The sequence below is a fragment of the Mustela lutreola genome, chromosome 8 (assembly GCF_030435805.1).
Source record: "Mustela lutreola isolate mMusLut2 chromosome 8, mMusLut2.pri, whole genome shotgun sequence".
Lineage (NCBI taxonomy): Eukaryota > Metazoa > Chordata > Mammalia > Carnivora > Mustelidae > Mustela > Mustela lutreola.
Window position 1 is genome coordinate 84,205,864 of NC_081297.1, and position 20,568 is coordinate 84,226,431.

Genomic DNA, 20,568 nt, shown 5'->3' on the forward strand with positions numbered 1-20,568 from the left:
ACAAGTAGGCAGAGAGGCAGGCAGAGAGAGAGAGGAGGAAGCAGGCTGGCTCCCTGCGGAGCAGAGAGCCCAATGCAGGGCTTGATCCCAGGACCCTGGGATCATGACCTGAGCCGAAGGCAGAGGCTTTAACCCACTGAGCCATCCAGGTGCCCGATTTCCATAGCCTTTTGAAGTAGAAGTCTTCAAAAGTAAGGTGACAGGGGCACCTGGGTGGCTCAGTGGGTTAAGCCTCTGCCTTCGGCTCAGGTCATGATCCCAGGGTCCTGGGATCAAGCCCCACATCGGGCTCTCTGCTCTGCAGGGAGCCTGCTTCCTCCTCTCTCTCTGCTTGCCTCTCTGCCTACTTGTGATCTCTGTCAGATAAATTAAAAAAAAAATCTTAAAAAAAAAAGTAAGGTGACAAAGTATCAAACCCCCTTTTTAGTAAAAACGTAGCATACTTGTTAGATGTTAGCAATGATTAGCTTACTGTTCTAGCTTAATGATCTATTGATAAAATTGTTAATAATCAGCAATCATAATTGTGCCCAGTTTATAAAAAATATCTTTGCAACAGTTTGAGATACTTAATTTTCATGGATGTATGATTTATGTGTAGATTAGGTTTGCTTTTCATTTGATTATGTTTTCTCAAATATTTACAAAGTATTCTTAATTCCTTATTGTTTTGGAAGTTTTCCACAAACATTTGCTTCTATGAGTTTATTTCCTGATGCTAATTTATATTTGACTATGTTAGTATCCTCTGTATTATAGAAAAATAATGGCTGCTGTAACAGGGTACATCTCTTCAATGTGAAATGTATTTATGCATAAACTTCTGAGTAATCTAATTATGCATAAACTAATATTACAGTGTTTATTAAAGAAAAAAATAACTAAATACATTAATTGGATTCCCATGATGAGTCTGAGCATTTGTAGTAGAGCAGTAACAATAAAGAGTGCTTACTTGCTACCTTTTCCTTGATTCCAGGCAAATAGCACATCTGGCCTTTATTTAATTTATTTTTATTTTTATTATTGTTATTGTTATTTTTAGAGAGGGAGCAGAGAGGAGAGAAAGAATCTTTTTTTTTTCTTTTTCTTTCTTTTTTTCTTTTTTATAAACATATAATGTATTTTTATCCCTAGGGGTTACAGGTCTGTGAATCGCCAGGTTTACACAGTTCACAGCACTCACCATAGCACATACCCTCCCCAATGTCCACAACCCCACCCCCCTTTCGGAAACCCCCTCCCCCCAGCAACCTTCAGTTTGTTTTGTGAGATTAAGAGTCACTTATGGTTTGTCTCCCTCCCAATCCCATCTTGTTTCATTCATTCTAGGAAAGAAAGAATCTTAAGCAGGCTCGCTCCAAATCTAGCACCCAGCCAGATGTGGGGCTTGGTATCACAGTCCTGAGATCATGACCTGAGCCAAAATCAAGAGTTCGACACTTAACTGACTGAGCCACCGAGGCTCCCCTTGGCTTTCGTTTTAAAAGAAATTTTTAGTCTTGCTCCAGGAGTCACCTGTGTCTCTTTCTTTTTTACCTTTGCTTTCCAAATGATCACCCTGGATAAAAATAAAAAGGAAACCAAAAAGGGGATGAGAAGTGAGAGAGGAGCTCCATTTTTTTTTTTTTTTTAAGATTTTATTTATTTATTTGACAGAGAGAAATAGTGAGAGATGAGCATGATGAGCAGGGGAGAGAGGGAGAAGCAGTTTCACGCTGAGCAGGGAGCCGCATGCTGGTCTCCATATGAGGATCCTGGGATCATGACTTGAGCCGAAGGCAGACGCTTATCTGATTGAGCTGCCTAGGTGCTCTGAGGAGCTCCATTTTTAAAAAGTGCTTTAAAATGGTGTCTTTTTTCTGAACACAATAGTGTTTAGTGTGTCCATCCATTTTAAATTAGTACTGACTTTGAAGATCAGGAATCAGATTTATCTGTTACAACCTCTTCATGATATAAATTGAGAAATCAAGATTTAGAGAGATACATAGTTTTTCTCAAGTTTACAGAGTTTGTTGGCTGAGGGACTCGAGACTTGAACTGCAGCTTCAAAGTTCATATTCTTCCCATGGTATCATATTTGGTGTTATTCAACTTTGACTTCCATTAAAACAGATTATTAAATAAGAGATGAAATCAAATCTGCACTTTAGCTGCTAGCTTACTATGTTCTCAAACTGAACAATTGACAGTTGAAAATTTATTTCCAGGGCACCTGGGTGGCTCAGTTGGTTAAGCTTCTGGCTTCAGCTCAGGTCATGATCCCAGTGTCCTGGGATGGAAAGCCCTCTATTAGGCGCCCTGCTCAGGGGGGAGCCTACTTTTCCCTCTCCCTTGGCCTCTCCCCCTGCTTGTGCTCTTTCTCTCAAATAAATAAAATCTTTTTAAAAAAAGAAAAAAGAAAGAAAATTTATCCCCCTAACCTGTTTTCAGGTAGGGGTTGCATTAGACTCACCTGGGAAGCTTTTTTTAAATTACGGATCCATGAACTCTACATAATTAACATCTCTAGTGGTGAAACTCAGGAAGGTTTCATTTTAAAGTCTCCACAGAGGAGTCTGATATAAGTTCTGATTGTGAATAATTTCCCCAATCTTTGAGTCTTCTTAATAAAGAAACTACACAGAAGGCTGGTATATCTCTTTTAAGATGTTTTTTGTATATGTGTCTAGTATCAGTTAGTTGAGTGACCGCCTTCAGCTCAGGTCATGATCCTGGAGTCCCAGGATTGAGTCCCGCATTGGGCTCCCAGCTCCACAGGGAGTCCGCTTCTCCCTCTGACCATCTACCCTCTCATGCTCTCTCTTACTTGCTCTCTCTCTCAAATAAATAAATAAGATCATTAAAAAAAAAAAAAGAAGGGCAAAAAAATTTGTCCATGATACAGACTTTTTTGACTTGATGTGTTAGGCAATAGGCAGCTGTTCTGTATTCTTGGATGATGGCACAATTAAGGTGACACTTCTCTTTGCTGTCAGGGAAAACATCATATTACATCCTTTAAAAATATTTTCTCTTCCTGTTGCCTACTGCTACCACCCTGAGTCTTCATCATCTTTTAACTATAATAGCCTTATTGATTTTCCCATCCCGTCTATCTTCTGGATTTCTGTTAAAGTAATTGTTTCTAAAAAGCAAATCTATTGTGTCATATTGCTTTATAAAGTCCTTCAGTGAGTGGTTCCCTATTACCCAGGATAAAATCTAACCTACATAGACTGTCTGTTCACAACAGTTTGCCACCTCATTACCAGTTCTCAGGAAATATAAGCTATGTATTCTGTATCTCAGCCGTAATGAACATAATGTGTTCTTTTATAACTTTACATATGCTGTTCTTTCTGCTTATGATCCCTTTTTCAAATTGATCAGCCTTGCCGATTCATATGAATCTTTTAATACACTTCAGATGTAGCCCGTCCTAGAAGTTATCAGTGTATCCTTTCCTCCTCCTCCTGTTAGCATTCTTCTTATTGCTTCTATGGTAGTTGTCTGACTGACCCTGTTAGACTGTGAGATTACTGAGGAGAAGGACGTATCTTTCATTTATTGTTGCATTCCCAACCCCGAGTACAATGTCTGACAAAATAGCATTCAGTAAATTTTTAAAAAACCAATCTGAATTAAATTGAGTTCCTTGACATACTCAGTTAAACATTTGGCCATGGTAACTGAAAGAATTGGCAGTAGTCTTTCTTTTTTTAAAAAATCCACTATGGATATTTACCTCTTCTTATTTTTTATGATTTTCAAATAACTTGAATTTTCTTCTAATGCTTAAACTGTTTTTTCCTCATGTAGCACAATGCCTTACTTATAATCATGAGAAGTGGAATATTACTGTGATTCATGTTCTAGGCAAAGGGAGCTGTAAATAAGATGGTAAAAGGTGACAACTTTGTGTGTTCAGTGGAACAGCTATTTCTTTGCCTTCTGTTACATCAGAATACACTGACCAATGCATGGAATGCAGTGTTTTTCTGTGTATTGAATTTATGCTTACAAGAGGACAAAAAGGTGATAGATGCAATTAAATTATTCTTTTGTTCTTTATATTCTTTTTTACAGTGTATCTGTGTTCCTTGGAATATGTTGTTCTGCCACTAAAAAGCAGTATGATTTAGCAAATTATTTAGTGGGTCTGGGCTTCAGTTTTTGGTCTATAAAGCAGATAGTAATAGTACTACCTCATAGGGTTGTTGTGGAAGTTAAGTGAATTATTGTATGTATGGTGCTGACATACATAGTAAGTATTCTAAAGTAAGTATTCTAATAGCTATATTCATCCCATGCTGCTTTCCTCACCTTGGCCTCCATTCAGTTCCGTGATTATACTGAGGTCTTTGCTATCTCCAGGTCTTTCTGGATGCTCTTTTCTCTGCTGGGATTGCAGTCTTCCATTTGATTGGCTCCTACTCAACTCCAGGTTTCCTACTAGACTGGCAATTGCAGGACAGCACAGTGTGTGCCTGGCAGGGTAGTTGTGCAATAAAGATTTATTGAGCAAATGAATAATTGAGGCTTTGTAGAAAGGAGAACAGATCTGTAGAATGAAAGGTTGCTTCCTCTAGGGTTGTAGTCAGAGCCGGTTCTCTCGTTGTAGGCAGGGAAGAAAAAAGAGAGCCCAGATATGTGTATATGTATTATATACACACTCATACAAATTAAATGCTAAAATTATAAATGTTTAGTGGTTGAAGTATTAAAATAGGAGTCTATAGGTTAATCAAACTCTGCCTAAATGGTGATCAATTTAAGCTTAGTGATATTTTTAATTGCCACCCAGTAATTTGAAGATGATATTATTTATACTTTAAAATTAATATATTGCAGCTACACTTCAAAAGAAGAAACTCTTGGGGGCGCCTGGGTGGCTCAGTGGGTTAAGCCGCTGCCTTCGGCTCAGGTCATGATCTCAGGGTCCTGGGATCGAGTCCCGCATCGGGCTCTCTGCTCAGCAGGGAGTCTGCTTCCTCCTCTTCTCTCTCTCTGCCTGCCTCTCTGCCTACTTGTGATCTCTCTCTGTCAAATAAATAAATAAAATCTTTAAAAAAAAAAAGAAAAGAAAAGAAAAAGAAACTCTTGGGGTGCCTGGGTGGCTCAGTTGGTTAAGCATCTCCCTTCAGCTCAGGTCATCATCCCCGAGTCCTGGGATCAAGCCCTGCATTGGGTTCCCTGCTCAGCCAGGAGTCTGCTTCTCTCCCTGCCCCTTACCCCACTCATGCTCTCTAACTCTTTTGCTCTTTCTCTTGCTGTCTTTCAAATAAATAAACAAAATATTTGGGGGTGCGGTGGAGAGAGACTGGTTGATGAGTACGTGAGAGTTTATATAGTGCTATCTCTTTTGTATGTGTTTGAAATTTTCTGTAATAGACTCCTTTAAATCACAAAAACAAAATGTATTTAGCCTCATAGAAAATGATTAACTTAGAGGTGCCTGGGTGGTTCAGTCAATTGAGTGTTGGACTCTTGATTTTTGGCTCAGGTCATGATTTCAGGGTCATAGGATCAAGCCCCCAGTTGGGCTCTGTGCACAGCACTAAGTTGGCTTGTCCCTCTTCCTCTGCTCCTCCCCCTGCTAGCATGTGCCCTTTCTCTCTAAAAAAAGAAAGAAAGAATTAGGAAAAAAAGAAAAGAAAAGAATTAGCTTATAAATTGGATTTTGGGGGCGCCTGGGTGGCTCAGTGGGTTAAAACCTCTGCCTTCGGCTTAGGTCATGATCTCAGGGTCCTGGGATCAAGCCCTGCAACAGGCTCCTTGCTCGGCGGGGACCTGCTTCTCTCTCTGCCTGCCTCTGCCTACCTGTGATCTCTGTCTGTCAAATAAATAAATAAAATCTTTTTTAAAAAATTGGATTTTGTTCCACTACATTATTATTGTATTTGAATAATGAGGATTTTTTTTTCTGTTTTTTATTTCATCAGCAGATGCCTAATACGAACAAGCATAGGTACCCTTTTTCTAAAATACTTGGATATGAAAACATTCATTTTTAGCCAGAGTACCTAGAGACATCCTGCTTCTCCCCGTACTGCCTAGCACATGGTGGGTTCTCAGGAAATGTTTTGTGAAAGAGTATGCAGGAGCAGTCACAGACCGAAAGGGAGTTTTGTCTGTTGAGCTCTTTCCTTGCAATTTATTTGTTGAAGAAATCTTGGGCTCTTGTTTGCTGTGGGCTTTCCCATCATTTGAATTCTGCTGATTGTATCACCATACTATAATTTTTTAAGTTGATAGTTGTATCTAGAGCTTCATCAGATTCTATTTTGACTTTTTAAAAACTACTGTATAATTAGTATTGTGCTCTTCCATCAGGAAGTCTATGGTATCAGATTATTTTTGTGAAATTTAACACTATTAGTTCTTTAAGTTTGAAGTTATGGAAAAATTATGTTTTAGATGGTGAACATTATAGGCTTTTAAATAAACTTATTTGGGGCGCCTGGGTGGCTCAGTGGGTTAAAGCCTCTGCCTTCGGCTCAGGTCATGATCCCAGAGTCCTGGGATCGAGCCCCGCATCGGGCTCTCTGCTCAGCGGGGAGCCTGCTTCCTCCTCTCTCTCTGTCTGCCTCTCTGCCTGCTTGTGATCTGTCAAATAAATAAATAAAATCTTTTTAAAAATAATAAATAAATAAATAAACTTATTTAAGAAAATTGATCCAGACTAAATTTCCCAAAATTTGTTATTGCAAACTTAAAAAATAAGTTTTGATTTTTATTTGTATAAGACATTGTCTTATTCCATTTAGGTTGCTATAACACAGTACCACAGACTGGTCTGTTTATAAACAAAAGAAATTTGTTTCTTGTTTTTTTGAAGTTTGAGATATCTAAGATCAAAGCATTGGCAGGTCGGGTGTCTAGTGAGGGCTCACTTCCTGTTTCATAAACAGCTGTCGTTTTGCTGTCTCCTCACATGGCAGAAGGGGCAAGGGTTTTCTCTGGAAGCTCTTTCACAAGGGTGTTAATCTCATTCATGAGGGCTCCACCTCATGACCTATGCATCTCCCAAAGACTCCACCTCCAATGCCACCATTTGGGAGTTCCATTCCAACAAGAATTGAGGGTGGGCATGGGGGGGCGGAGACCCAAGCATTCAGTCTATAAGAAATATGTTAAGAGTTATCCTCCAAAGATTTGTTGGAACTTGTTAAGTAGAATCATTGGGAATCTTGGAGTTATATCATAAAATATAAAAAGATTTCAGAATCTCATAGTTATAATCCCATAGTACAGATCTGATATGTATAGCAATGTAGTTTTGTGTTGGTCTGTTTTGGCATTCATTAATTCTGACTTCTGCTCTATCTAGACTGTTATTAATCCTATCCAGCTCTTCCTTAGGCATAGCCATCAAGGCTTTTGATTGGGAACTTGGTTAATCAACTTCTATATCTGCTGTAGAGTCATTTGTACTTTTCAGAAGTTTTGAGCTTAGCTTGGTAACCTCTAACCTTGAAACAGAATCTGGTAGATGTTTTAAAAGGGTGATTGGGGTAGGGGGTGCCTGGGTGGCTCAGAGGGTTAAGCCTCTGCCTTCAGCTCAGGTCATGATCTCAGGGTCCTGTGATCAAGTCCCACATCGGGCTGTCTGCTTGGCAGGGAGTCTGTTTCCCCTTCTCTCTCTCTGCCTGCCTCTCTGCCTACTTGTGATCTCTGTCAAATAAATAAATAAAATCTTAAAAAAAAAAAAAGGGTGATTGGTTGTGCATTTAAAACACACTTCTTCCTTCTAGTGCGACTTTGTCTCCTAAACATTCTGAGATTATGGGGGATTTTACTTTGCTTTTTAGAGGTGTGATTATGATTTCCTAACTTCTCCATAAGTAACCCCAGAACTAAAACCAGTCATGTTTGGGATTCTTCAGTTCCAGTCTGTTTTATAGAGCCCTGTGTAACAGCTCAAATTTCACGTATTCCTCTATACCCAAGAAGAATCCTGCATTTGCCAAGTGCCAGTCTTGTACAGAATTGGAAAATGCCCTCAGGAAAGAAAATGTTTAAGGATTTTCAGAAGGATCCTTCTCACATCCTTGCAGCCTGGAATTCACATTCGTCTAGTCATCACTGATTCTGTAACTCTGATATCTTTTTTTTTTTTTTTTTAAGATTTTAAAATTTATTTTAGAGAAAGAGTGAGAGTGGGGGAGGGGCAGAAAGAGAGGGATTCCCAAGTAGACTCCCTGCTGAGGAGGAAGCCCTACTGGGGGCTCCATCCCAGGACCCTAAGATCATCACCCGAGTTGAAATCAAGAGTTGGGCGTTTAACTGACTGAGTCACCCAGGTGCCCCAAGGATTTTATATTTATACCTCTTAGAAATGAAAAATATTCTAACGTGACAAGTAGTATGGACAGTATTACTGCCTTTATATCATTGACAAAGATTAAGATGTTTTAGAATAGCTTCCTAATATATCATTTATAGAACAGCATCTCTTTTAGTTAGTTCTGTTCTCTCTTCACTGACAAGCTCTATTTGGTTGTTACTCATCTGTGAAAGCTTATACATTAATGAGTAGTAAAGATTTCCCTCTAAAAGTAAATATATTGATAATAATTAGCTTTTACTTTTCCTGCTTGAAAAACAGAGACATTCTAAAGATGCTGTAAAGATATTTTCTTCCATTTAACTCAGGACTTCAAAAAAGTAAATTTCTTTTTCTTGACAAGAATGCTATTTTGTGTGCGTGTGTGTGTGTCTGTGTTTTCTAATCTACATCTGATTAGACATAAAATGCCTATATCCAAAGGAGACTGCAGGAAAACTGGAGATAACTTAGTAAGAATAGGCAATTAATTGGGAAAATTTAATCAGTGATAGCATTTATCAAGAAGACATGAAGTTACAAGAATCACGAAAAACATTACCTTTATATCAGGGATAAGAAATAAAGACCTCTTGTTTCTTTAACTATTTTATCTAAACATTATAAAAATAATGATACAATTTTGTGAGTGGGAATAATTGCAGAACATTCGAACAATTTGGTTTGTGTTTATATTTACACTGAAAGTTTCTATTTATTGTTTGATGGGGGGGTAGTGATGCCCTTGACATAGAAACACATTTTGTAGGTAGGCTAACAAGGATTTGAATCCCACTCTCTTTCATTCATCTTCATAAGCTATGTTTTATTCGTAGCAAGCATTTATTTAGTGTTTACTCTGAGCTGGTTGCTCTAAGTGCATGGATATTCCTTACCTATTTTATTTTATTTTTATTCCTTACCTCTTTTAATTCACAGAACAGCCCTTGGAATCACTTCTTCTGTAACACAAGTCTGTCACAGTAGTAAGTGATGAAGCTAGGATGTAAACTGAGTTCCGTAAAACACCAAAGCCCATATTAAATATTGTGTCATACCACCTCCCTGTGCGATCCTGAGCAAATCACACACACACACACCCTAACTCTGTAACCCCCAAAGCTTTGGAAATTGCTAGTTTTTTCATAACTTATTTGGTGGCAAAATGAGACTTGAATGGATGAAAAACATTTATAGCCTTTGTTTATCCCATTTAGTGTGACTGCATACACGTTGCTGCAAAAATGGTGATGTATTTGATTTAGGGTGTCCTGTGGTTGATCTTCTCTGGAAATGTTAACAAAATATATGGTTTATGCACTGTATTAATTTTCTAAAATGTAAAAAATTCTGAAATCAGAAACACTCCCAGGTGGCTATGGCCCCTATTTAACTTCCATATTACTTTATTTTCTTTCTGTAGAGATGTTAACATCAAACCCAGTAGGTTTTAATAAGAATTAGATGAAATAATTAATGTATGTAAGCATTTAAGGTCCGTGGCATATAAGTATTTAATTTATTGGTATTGTTACTATCATTATCTTGGAATTTATATTCAACTGTGCAGAGTTTGGATCCTAAAGTTATTAGAATTGTTGAAAACATGAGTTTTGTTTAGCTTGCAGCTGAAGCCCAACACTGCTTTGTGTCTGTGTAGGATTAGTAGGAAACTACTACTTACCACTGGCTATTTAACACAGTATGATTTTCTCCTGTAAGTGTTTGTTATCCCTTAGTGCAGTATTTCCTAACCTTTTTTGTGTCGCTGCACAGAGAAAAGTCTTTCCTGAGATCAGTGAAGGAAGAGGGTGCTTGTGCACCGCTGCTCCAGGGTCTCCTGGCCACCTGAGGGCCGAGGGAATCAATAGCATGGCACACTGTAACACTTTGACAAAGCAGCCTAGAATTGTGCACACCAAACATAAGCGGAAGATAAATGAAATGATGAAGATTATAGTGAATTTACTTTTGTTACCTCTTTAAGTATCTATTTCAGAATAGGTGAAAAAATCCACATAAAACTAGGTGAAAGTTATAATTTTTTAAGTTGTTCATCTCTTAATTGTCTTCTAGCAGTCAAGAATGAAGTAGATTAGAATTTTTATTAAAAAGTAAGAGGTAGATTGACTGTTTTACATAGTGCTTTATATAATGTATTTGTTGAAATCTTAAGGATACTCATTTGTAAGTTAGAATTATGAAGAAACTATGACACTGTTTCATCATTTAAAGCACTTCTAAGAGTAGATAGGACCAAAGATACATTTAATTTAGGGCATTTGTTTTTTTTAAGGGTCTGACATTTATTTTTTCCCCAAATATTACAGTAAAACGTAGGTAGGGTAGGATGATTTTGTCAGTTTTCTTTTTAATGTAAAATTCAGAGTTTGGCTGTTAGAAGTTATTTGCAACAGGCTTGTATGCACAGGATACAAGAAGTTGTTTCACATTATTCACCCACCCCGCCCCTTTGCCAAGCCTATGGGGTGAATCACAGCCAGATTAAAAAAGGAGTGTAGAGTTAATTCTCAACCAGATAATATGTTTCTAGAATGTTAGTTGAGATGTTTTCCTCAGCTATAAATTCAGGATAGGGAGGTGGGGCAAACAGTATATAGGGAGTTGTGAGTATAGCCCCTTTGGCTAAGGAATTTGAGGGTCAGGGAGACACTCCACATCCTATTGGTTTATCTTGAAGGAAAGGTTATTTAGTTTGAAGGATATAAACAGGATTTCTTTTTCTTGTGGTTCTTTGTGGAGGAGACTCTTTCCTTGCCTTCAGTTAACCCAAATGGGGTTAGCTGAGTCCATGGCATATCCAGGGGCCTATTTGCAGTTGGTGGGGCTCCTCTTTACCTTTTGAGGGATGCATTTCCTGTGCTTTTTCTCTTTTCCTTTTTTGTTTCTTAAGATTTTTTAAAACTTTTATTTATTTGATAGACAGAGATCACAAGTAGGCAGAGAGGCAAACAGAGAGAGAGAGAGGAGGAAGCAGGCTCCCTGCTGAGCAGAGAGCCTAATGCCCCAGGACCCTGGGATCATGACCTGAGCGGAAGGCAGAGGCTTTAACCCACTGAGCCACCCAGGCACCCCTCTTGTGCTTTTTCTTTTTTCATGGACTCGAATAGTGAGGTTGGGGACAGGAGGGAGGCAGAAGTGGAAACCGACTCCTTGGTACTCACTTAATTCTGAACAGACTTGGAGCTCTGTCTGCTCAAGTTGGGGTCTTTTTCAAGAGGAGTTTTCAGAGATAAAATAATTTTGACAGCCTTACAAATCTTTCTTTTAATACTTCAGAAATGTTCTAATTTGCGGGGTTTACCACCTTCAAAAGCTTTAAGAATATTGGATGATTCTATAATAGTATATAGCTCAGAATATGTTATTTTGGAAATAAATATTGTTAATATGTTATATTATGTTAGAATATGTTAGTTTGAAAAGAATGTGGCTGGCATTCAGCACTTCATTGAACCAGGGCTTATTATTTATCAGCTGCGTTCCTTGATTTTTCACAGAATGTTACATCTTCATCTAAATCACGAATCTGAATTATATTACTATAAAACCTAACAGTGTTCCCTAAGATAGCATAGTAGTAACTTTTGTAAGAAAAAACATGTTAGTGGGGAGCCTGGGTGGTTCAGTTGTTAAGCCTCTGCCTTCAGCTCAGGTCATGATCCCAGAGTCCTGGGATTGAACCCTGTATTGGGCTCCCTGCTCCAAGGGAAGCCTGCTTTTCCCTCACCCGCTCCCCCCTGCTTCCCCTCTCTCACTGTGTCTCTCTCTGTCAAATAAATAAATAAAATCTTTAAAAAAAAAAAAAAAAGAAAGAAGAAAAGAGAAAACAAGTAGTAATAAAAATTGTTTCCCTTAGAGGAATAGAAAATAAAGATAATAACAAAATAAAATTCCAGAATATATGAAGTCATTAGGACTAAAAATCATGTATTACACATGTATTTTATATTTTTTATTTTATTGTAATGATTGGTATTCCTTGTCATCCCCACAGGCATGTTACAAAGATAAATACAGTCTTTTCTCAACTCTTTATTATTAACCTCAGAAATGTGAAGTGTTGATGTGTTAAGAGTTTAGGGATTAGAAAGCTGCAAAAAATGAGTTTTCTGTCTCTTTTGGGAAATAGTGTTGCTTTGTGAGTGGAATTTGCAAGCCAGATAAATTCTGTAGAGTTAGTGAGTGGTAATGTAGTAGTCACATCATAGAGTGTGGGGTCCTGAAACAGTTGGCGCAGGTGGATAGCAGTGCTGTAAGGGAGGGAAGTCGAAGTTCACATACAAAGTATCCATAGGGACTCCACATTTTGCAGATTCTCTTTCCCTAAAACAAAAACAAAACTTTGTTTTTGGATCGTATTTCTCAGATTTCAGAACTCATTTCTTTCCTTTCAGAAAACTGAAGAATGGGAGAAAGATAAGACTGAAGCAGACATGGAAGAGTATGTATGGAACAATAGCTCCTCTGAAAAAAATATTCTGGAAACACTTCTCCAAATCAAAGCTGCTGAGAAAAATCTGGATGTAAATAAAGAAGAGCTCCTTGCTACGAAAGAAGTTGAAGAGTACAAAAAGTCTGTAGTTAGTCTTAAGAATGAAGGGGACAATGAAAATACCCTTTCTCAGTACAAAGAATCAGTGAAGAAACTATTAAATCTAATGTGATTTATTTAGAAAAATCTCCTTGATTTAATTTTTATTTTATGATTTTTAAAAATCTCCTTGATTTAAAATCTCCATGATATAATTTTATAATTATCTCACTTTATATAAATTTGAAAATGCTAAAAAAAAAAAACCGTTTTTACACATTTCAGATTTTTTTTATTAGTTTCAGAGGCTTAGTGATTATTATTAGTTTAGTGATTCATCAGTTGCATATAACATACCCAGTGCTCATTCCATCAGTTTCCCTTTTTAATACCCATCCCCCAGTTACCTCATCACCCCACCCACCTCCCCTACAGCAACCCTCAGTGTGTTTCCTAGAGTTCAATGTCTCTTACATTTTGCCTTCCTGTCAATTTTCATCTTATTTTATTTTTCCTTACCTTCTCCTGTGTTCATCTCTTTTATTTCTTAAATTCCACATATGAATGAAATCATAAGGTATTTGTCTTTCTCTGACTTACTTATTTTGCTTAGCATAATACTCTAATTCTATCCACATTGTTGAAAATGATAAGATTTAATTCTTTCTGAATAAAAATACTACTGTGTATATATACCTCATCTTTATCCATTCATCTGTCAGTGGACATCTGGACGCTTTCCATATTTTGGCTGTGGTGGACGTTGCTACTCTAAACATTGGGGTGAGATGCCCCTTTGGATCACTGCATTTGTATCTTTGGGGTAAATACCCAGTAATGCAGTTGCTGGTTCATAGGGTAGCTCTGTTTTCAACTTTCTGAGGAACCTCCAAACTGTTTTCCAGAGCGGCTCACCAGTTTGCATTCCTACTAACAGTGTAAGAGGGTTCCCCTTTCTCCACATCTTCACCAACATCTGTTGTTCCTGACTTGTTAATTTTAGCCATTTTGACTGGTGTGAGATGGTTTCTCATTATGGTTTTGATTTGTATTTCCCTCATGCTGTGTCTGCAAGCCATTTGTATGTTTTCTTTGGGGTAAAGTCTGTTGGCGTCTTCTGCCCATTTCTTGACTGGATTTTTTGATTTTTGGGTGTTGACTTTAATAAGTTTCTTTATAGATTTTGGATACTGGCCCCCTTTTTTTTTTTTAATTTTATTTACTTGACAGACAGAGATCACAAGTAGGCAGAGAGGCAGGCAGAGAGAAAGGGGAAAGCAGGCTCCCCGCTGAGCAGAGAGTCCGATGCGGGGCTCGATCCCAGGACCCTGAGATCATGACCTGAGCCGAAGGCAGAGGCTTTAACCCACCGAGCCACCCAGGTGCCCCAGATACTGGCCCTTTATCTGATAAGCCATTTGCAAATATATTCTCCCATTCCATAGGTTGCCTTTTAATTTTGTCAGCTATTTGCTGTGCAAAAGCTTTTTATCTTGATGAAGTCTCAATAGTACATTTTTGCTTTTGTTTCCCTTGTCTTTGGAGACATATCTAGCAAGAAGTTGTTGCAGCTGAGGTAAGGTTGCTGCCTATATTTTCTTCTAGGATTTTGACAGACTCCTATCTCATGTTTAGGTCTTTCATCCATTTTGAGTCTGTTTTTGTGATGGTGTAAGGAAATGGTCCGGTTTCATTCTTCTGCATGTGGCTGTCTAATTTTTTCAGCACCATTTGTTGAAGACACTGTCTTCTTTCCATTGGACATTCTTTCCTGCTTTGTTGAAGATTAGTTGACCATAGAGTTGAGGGTCCATATCTGCTCTGTTCTGTTCCATTGATCTATGTGTCTGTTTTTGTGCCAGTACCATGCTGTGTTGCTGATTACAGCTTTGTAGTAGATTTTGGCTTTATTTGCTGCTCTTTTCCCAGCTCCTTTAGGTCTAAGGTTAGGTTGTGTATTTGGGACTTCTCTTGTTTCTTTCTTTCTTTCTTTCTTTCTTTCTTTCTTTTTTTTTTTAAAGATTTTATTTATTTATTTGACAGAGAGAGAGAGTGAGATCACAAGAAGGCAGAGAGGCAGGCAGAGAGAGGGGGAAGCAGACTCCCCACTGAGCAGAGAACCTGATGTGGGGCTCGATCCCAGGACCCTGTGATCATGACCCAAGCCGAAGGCAGAGGGTTTAACCCACTGAGCCACCCAGGCACCCTACTTCTCTTATTTCTTGAGAAAGGCTTATGTTACTATATACTTCCCTCTTAGGACCACCTTTGCTGTATCCCAAAGGTTCAGAACTATCCTGTTTTCACATTTGTTTCCGTGTATATTTTGAGTTCTTCTCTAATTTCCTGATTGATTCTTTAATAAGGTGCTCTTTAACCAACATGTATTTGTGTTCCTTCCAATTTTTCTCTTGTGATTGAGTTCAGGTTTTAAAGCATGGTGGTCTAAAAATTTGCATGGTATGATCTCAGTCTTTCTGTACCAGTTGAGGCCTGATATTTGATGCAGTATGTGATCTGTTCAGGGGAATGTTCCATGTACACTCAAGAAGAATGTGTATTCTGTTGCTTTAAGATGAAATGCTCTAAATATATCTCTTAAGTCCATCTGGTCTGGTGTGTCATTCAAAGCCCTTGTTTCCCTTTTCATCTGCTTAGATGATCTGTCCATTGCAGTGAGTGGGGTGTTGAAGTCTCCAACTATGATTGTATTATTATCAGTGTGTTTCTTTAATTTTATTAATTGGTTTGTATAATTGGCTGCTCCCAAGTTAGGGGCATAAATATTTACAGTTGTTAGATCTTCTTGTTGGGTAGACCCTTTTATTATGATACTGTGTCCTTTTTCATCTCCTATTATAGTCTTTGGTTTAAAAAGTCTAGTTTGATGTAAGGATGGCTACTCCAGCTTTCTTTTGATATTCATTAGCATGATAAATGGTTCTCCACCCCCTCATGCTCAATTTGGAGGTATCTTTGGGTCTAAAATGAGTCTCTTATAGACAGCATATCAATGGGTCTTGTTTTTTATCCACTCTGATATCATGTGTCTTTTGATTGGAACATTTAGTCCATTTACATTCAAAGTAATTACGTACGAAGTTATACCGTTGTATTTTCAGTCAAGTCACTGTTTCTGTAGATTGTCACTGTTCCTTTCTGCTGTTTGTTACTTTTGGGTTCTCTTCCCTCAAAGGATCCCCTTTAATATTTCTTACAGGGCTAGTGTAGTGGTCAAAAATTCCTTTAGTTTTTGTCTAACCTGGAAACTCTTTATCTCTCCTTCTATTCTGAATGACAACCTTGCTGGATAAAAGTATTCTTGGTTGCATATTTTTCTCATTTGGTACCCTGAATATATCATGCCAGTCCTTACTGGCCTTCCAGGTCTCTGGGCAAGTCCGCTGTCAGCTTTATGTTTCTACCATTGTAGGTTATGGACCTCTTGTCCTAAGCTGCTTTCAGGTTTTTCTCTTTATCTGAAATTTGCAAGCTTCTTTATTGTATGTCCAAACACAACTCCAAACTGAGAGTAAGGGGTTAGAGAACCATTTGTCATTACCTCGATCTTTTTATTGATTTTGGGGGGATGTCTCTGTCCCTCCTGGATTAAATGCCTATTTCCTTCCCTAGATTAGGGAAGTTCCCAGCTGTAATTTGTTCAAATAAACATTCTGCCCTCCCTCCTTCCCCTTCATCTTCTGGGACTCCTATTATCTGGATATTATTTTGCTTTATGGAATCACCGATTTCTGGAAGCTTTCCTTCGTGATTAAGTAGTTGTGTCTCTTCGGCTTACTTATTTTCCATTATTTTGTCTTCTATATTACTGACTCTCCTGTGCCTTATTTATTGTCACTTTCAGAGCCTCCATTTTTTACCGCATCTCAGTAATAGCATTTTTAATTTTGGCATGACTGTATTTTAGTTCTTTTATTTCTACAGTAAGGGATTCTTTAGTATCTTGAATGCTTTTTTCAAGCCCAACTTGTATCTTTATAATCATTGTTTCAAGTTCTAGTTCAGACATCTTACTTATATCCATATTAACTCCTGTTCTTCTTTCTTTTGTTATTAAGTTTCTCCATCTTGTTATTATGTCCAGAAAAGAAAAGAAGAAAGAGAGAGTAAAGACGACAATATTTCTAAGAAGTGGCCACTTTTCTCTTTGTAGCATTGCAGCATTTCTTTTATCAGATCTCTGGTTGAAAATGCAAGTGTTCAGAGTGATTTGATAACTATCTAGCTGAATTCCAGGGATAAGACTAACATAGGGTCCTTACTACTCCACCATGTTAACTCTAGAAGCCACATCACATTTAAAATATTTTCTCATACTAATGCATCATGGCAATGATTATTCAGCAGTTTTCTTATTTGTATGGCGTGGCAGTAGAACTGATTAGACGACCTGTGTGATTCCTTCTGGTTTGAAAGTATTTTAATTTTATTTCTGCCATCACTTTAATATTCATGTATATACATATGTTGTTATTTTATCTCCTATTTCTTTTTATACAAATTAGCACCTATTGGTTGCTTTTAAATCCAGATCTTCCTCAACTTAGGATGGGGTTATGTCCCAATAAATCCATCTTAAGATGAAAATATATTTAATACACCTAACCTACCAAGCATCATAGCTTAGTTCAACCTACCTTAAACGTGCTCAGAACACTTAACATTAGCGTACAGTTGGCCAGAATCATCTATCACAGAGCCTATTTTATAATTAAGTGTTAAATATCTCATGAAGTCTATTGAATACTGTACTGAAAGTTAAAGAATGGTTTTATGGGTACAAAGTGGTTGTCATTATACAGGTTGTTTACCCTTAGGATCACATGGCTGGATAGGAGCTTTGGCTGCTGCTGCCCAGTATCATGAAAATGTATCATCATATATCACTAGTCTGGGAAAAGATCAAAATTCAAAATCTGAAGTATGGTTTCCTCAGTATGTTACTGCTTTCACACCATTATAAATTCAAAAAATCGTGAGTCAAAATAAGTCAGGACCAGCTGTAATGACTTTGGTTATTTAGGAGGCTAAGTCCAGAATCTACTTCCCTGTATATAGTTCAGTGCTTTTTTTTTTTACATAACTACTGTCCACCCAATGCCTTTTCTACAGATGCCAATTCTGATTAGAAACAGGTTCTTGGAAGTATTTTTCTAATCTGAAAAGTTTGCTCCATTCCTCTCTTTTGGGCTCACTTTATGTTAATTCAACTCTGCTTAGCATCCTTCTTTCTGTTTTCTGGGGCTCACTTCTCCAAGCCAATGCTTGCAGAAAAGTGGAAATGGAGGTTAACTGGTATTCATCTCTTTAGATTCCCCAGTTAGAGTTTCTGCAGCTCAGAAAAGAGATGAGGTGTAAGACCTTGAAATTAATTGGAGTAAATGACAAAGTAAGACTTGTCCTATGAAACATTCCATTCAATTTAACTGTCAATTCAGTATTTTTATCTATTATGTCTACCACTTCCAAAGTTGTAAGTGGTTAAGTTAATTAAAATAGAATTTTATTTTCTATTGAGTTTAATTACTTGGAATTAATGAGTTTGTTACTTGTCCAAAACTTACTTTGCCTAACAGAATTAGAGAACATAAATGAAAGCCAAAAAAGAATTTGAAAACAGTTACCCAAAGGATTTATATGAAATGAAGGTATGATTTAGTATTAGCAAGTTCAAGAATCTGTATGTTATTAAGTATGATAAGATGACCTTGACTGCAAAAAGAGAGATACATTGTAACCCACTGCATAGAAATAGTAAATTAGGGTGCTTGGGTGGCTCAGTGGGTTAAGCCGCTGCCTTTGGCTCAGGTCATGATCTCAGGGTCCTGGGATTGAGTCCTGAATTGGGCTCTCCGCTTGGCAGGGAGCCTGCTCCCCCAACCCCCGACCCCCCCGCCTGTATCTCTGCCTGCCTGTGATCTCTCTCTGTCAAATAAATAAATAAAACCTTTTTTAAAAAAATAAAAATAAATAAATAATAAAAGTAAAAAATTTTTTATTAAAAAAATAAAAATTAAAAAATAAATTAAAATTAAAATTAAAAATTAAAAGCATACTTTAAGTGTATTGAAATGTTATATTTCTTAGAGATTCATGGAGTTTAAGGAATTTCAGATGCAGAAACAGTATTGAAGAAGGGAACATTTTGAAAATAGAGGTTGAGGAGAAATCCTTTGGGAACATGTAAAGAGATGGTAGGTTAGGGTCATCCATCTTTTGAAATAATACTATAATAATCGATAAAACAGAGGAGGTAATGCTGTGTAATAAAAAAATCTGACCTGGCCCAAGGGAGGTCTGGCCTTTGCTTGCAGCTTCTAGGAGGTAATCTATGTCATACCTCATAGGAATATCTTTGTTTAGGGTGAGAGCCAGTCACAATGGATTTTAGGGTGGGGCTGGCCACAACTGACAGTCTTAGCCATGCCGGCAAAACCACATGATTTAGAGGAAGGGGCATTAAGTCACCTGGGATCAGTCCACTTGGCAGCTGAGATCAACCACCCAGGCAATCACTCGGTCATACCCATGCAATAGAGCCTCTATAAAATCTTTGAACTGCTAAAGTTTGGGCAGGTTTCCCTGGCTGGCAGTACTCTGGGCATATTACCATACACTGGTGCAGGAAAAGTAACATATCTTGCCTCTAGGGGCAGACACCAGAAACTATAACTTTGGAACCCTCTGTGACTTCATTCTATGTGCTTCTTTCCTTGGCTGACTTTAATCCATATCCTTTCTCTGTGATAAACCATAACCATGAGTATAACAGCTTTCCTTGAGTTCTGTGAATTATTCTAGTGTATTACCAAACCTGAGGGTGGTTTTTCAGACAGACCTCCCCGCTCCAAATTTATACTTGGTGTCTCACAGAGCACTGTACCCTCTAGCCTTTGCAGTTTGGGTTTCTCCAGGCAACTGATCTGAAGATAGGCTGTAGCACTGACACCTAATGGCAAAATCTTAGAGCTGTGAGATTAATACAGAACTGCCTCAGATAGAAAGCAGTTACGATCATTATAATTTTAGCAATAATTAAACTACTGTTTTTCATTAATCGGATCTTTACCCATCCTTTAAGATATTAATTGAGCCAATATATACAAGGAACATCATATTTATCCTTTAACCAAGTCTAAGGGATATTTGCTACATTGATAACACATTGACTGCTGACATCAAACTTAAAATTATATAACTCAGAAGTTGCTTAAACACATAGGCAACTAAGAAGTAGGATAAATCTGTTCCCTTAATTGTGACATGCTTTAGTTCTTTCTTTGCATATGTCTTCCCCAACAGTGGTAAGTATTTCATAATACTGGACAGTTACAGACTTTTTAAAAGAGGTCTGGCTAGTTACAATGTTGGGAGGATTTCAGTATTATCATTACTTTGCAATTGAGTTTAACAATCTTGGCCTTGGTTGTTGACTGGTTGTTGGCCTTGAGAATCTTTTATTGTTTCTTAAGAAAGTTTTAAATTCTATTCAGAAGTTCTCTTTTGGTCCTTGTGGCTTCCAGGAAGGACATGGTTTCTAGGCTCGGCGATTTTTGCTTCCTGGCTGACACTGGCCTGGTTGCATCTGCAGTCTAATAAATGTCTTCAGTTTATCTGATGGTCACAGATAGTGGCTGAAGAAGAGGAGTATGAGTTTGGTTTCTTACAAATGTAAATATGT

General features: G+C 37.7%; 1 protein-coding gene across 4 annotated transcripts in view; it reads left to right on the plus strand.

Moving 5' to 3' along the window:
• LOC131839875 (small ribosomal subunit protein mS35) overlaps positions 1–20,568 on the plus strand; it is a 64,242-nt gene that overhangs the window by 31,642 nt on the left and 12,032 nt on the right. For 3 of the 4 annotated variants that reach the window (XM_059187604.1, XM_059187602.1, XM_059187605.1), the window contains one exon: positions 12,730–18,410. The exons of the other annotated variant lie outside the window; for it this stretch is intronic. In XM_059187604.1, the coding sequence (XP_059043587.1) occupies positions 12,730–12,999 (270 nt within the window). In that variant the 3' untranslated portion in view covers positions 13,000–18,410. Of the gene's footprint in view, positions 1–12,729; positions 18,411–20,568 lie in introns of those variants that run through there. 4 annotated transcript variants of the gene reach the window in all.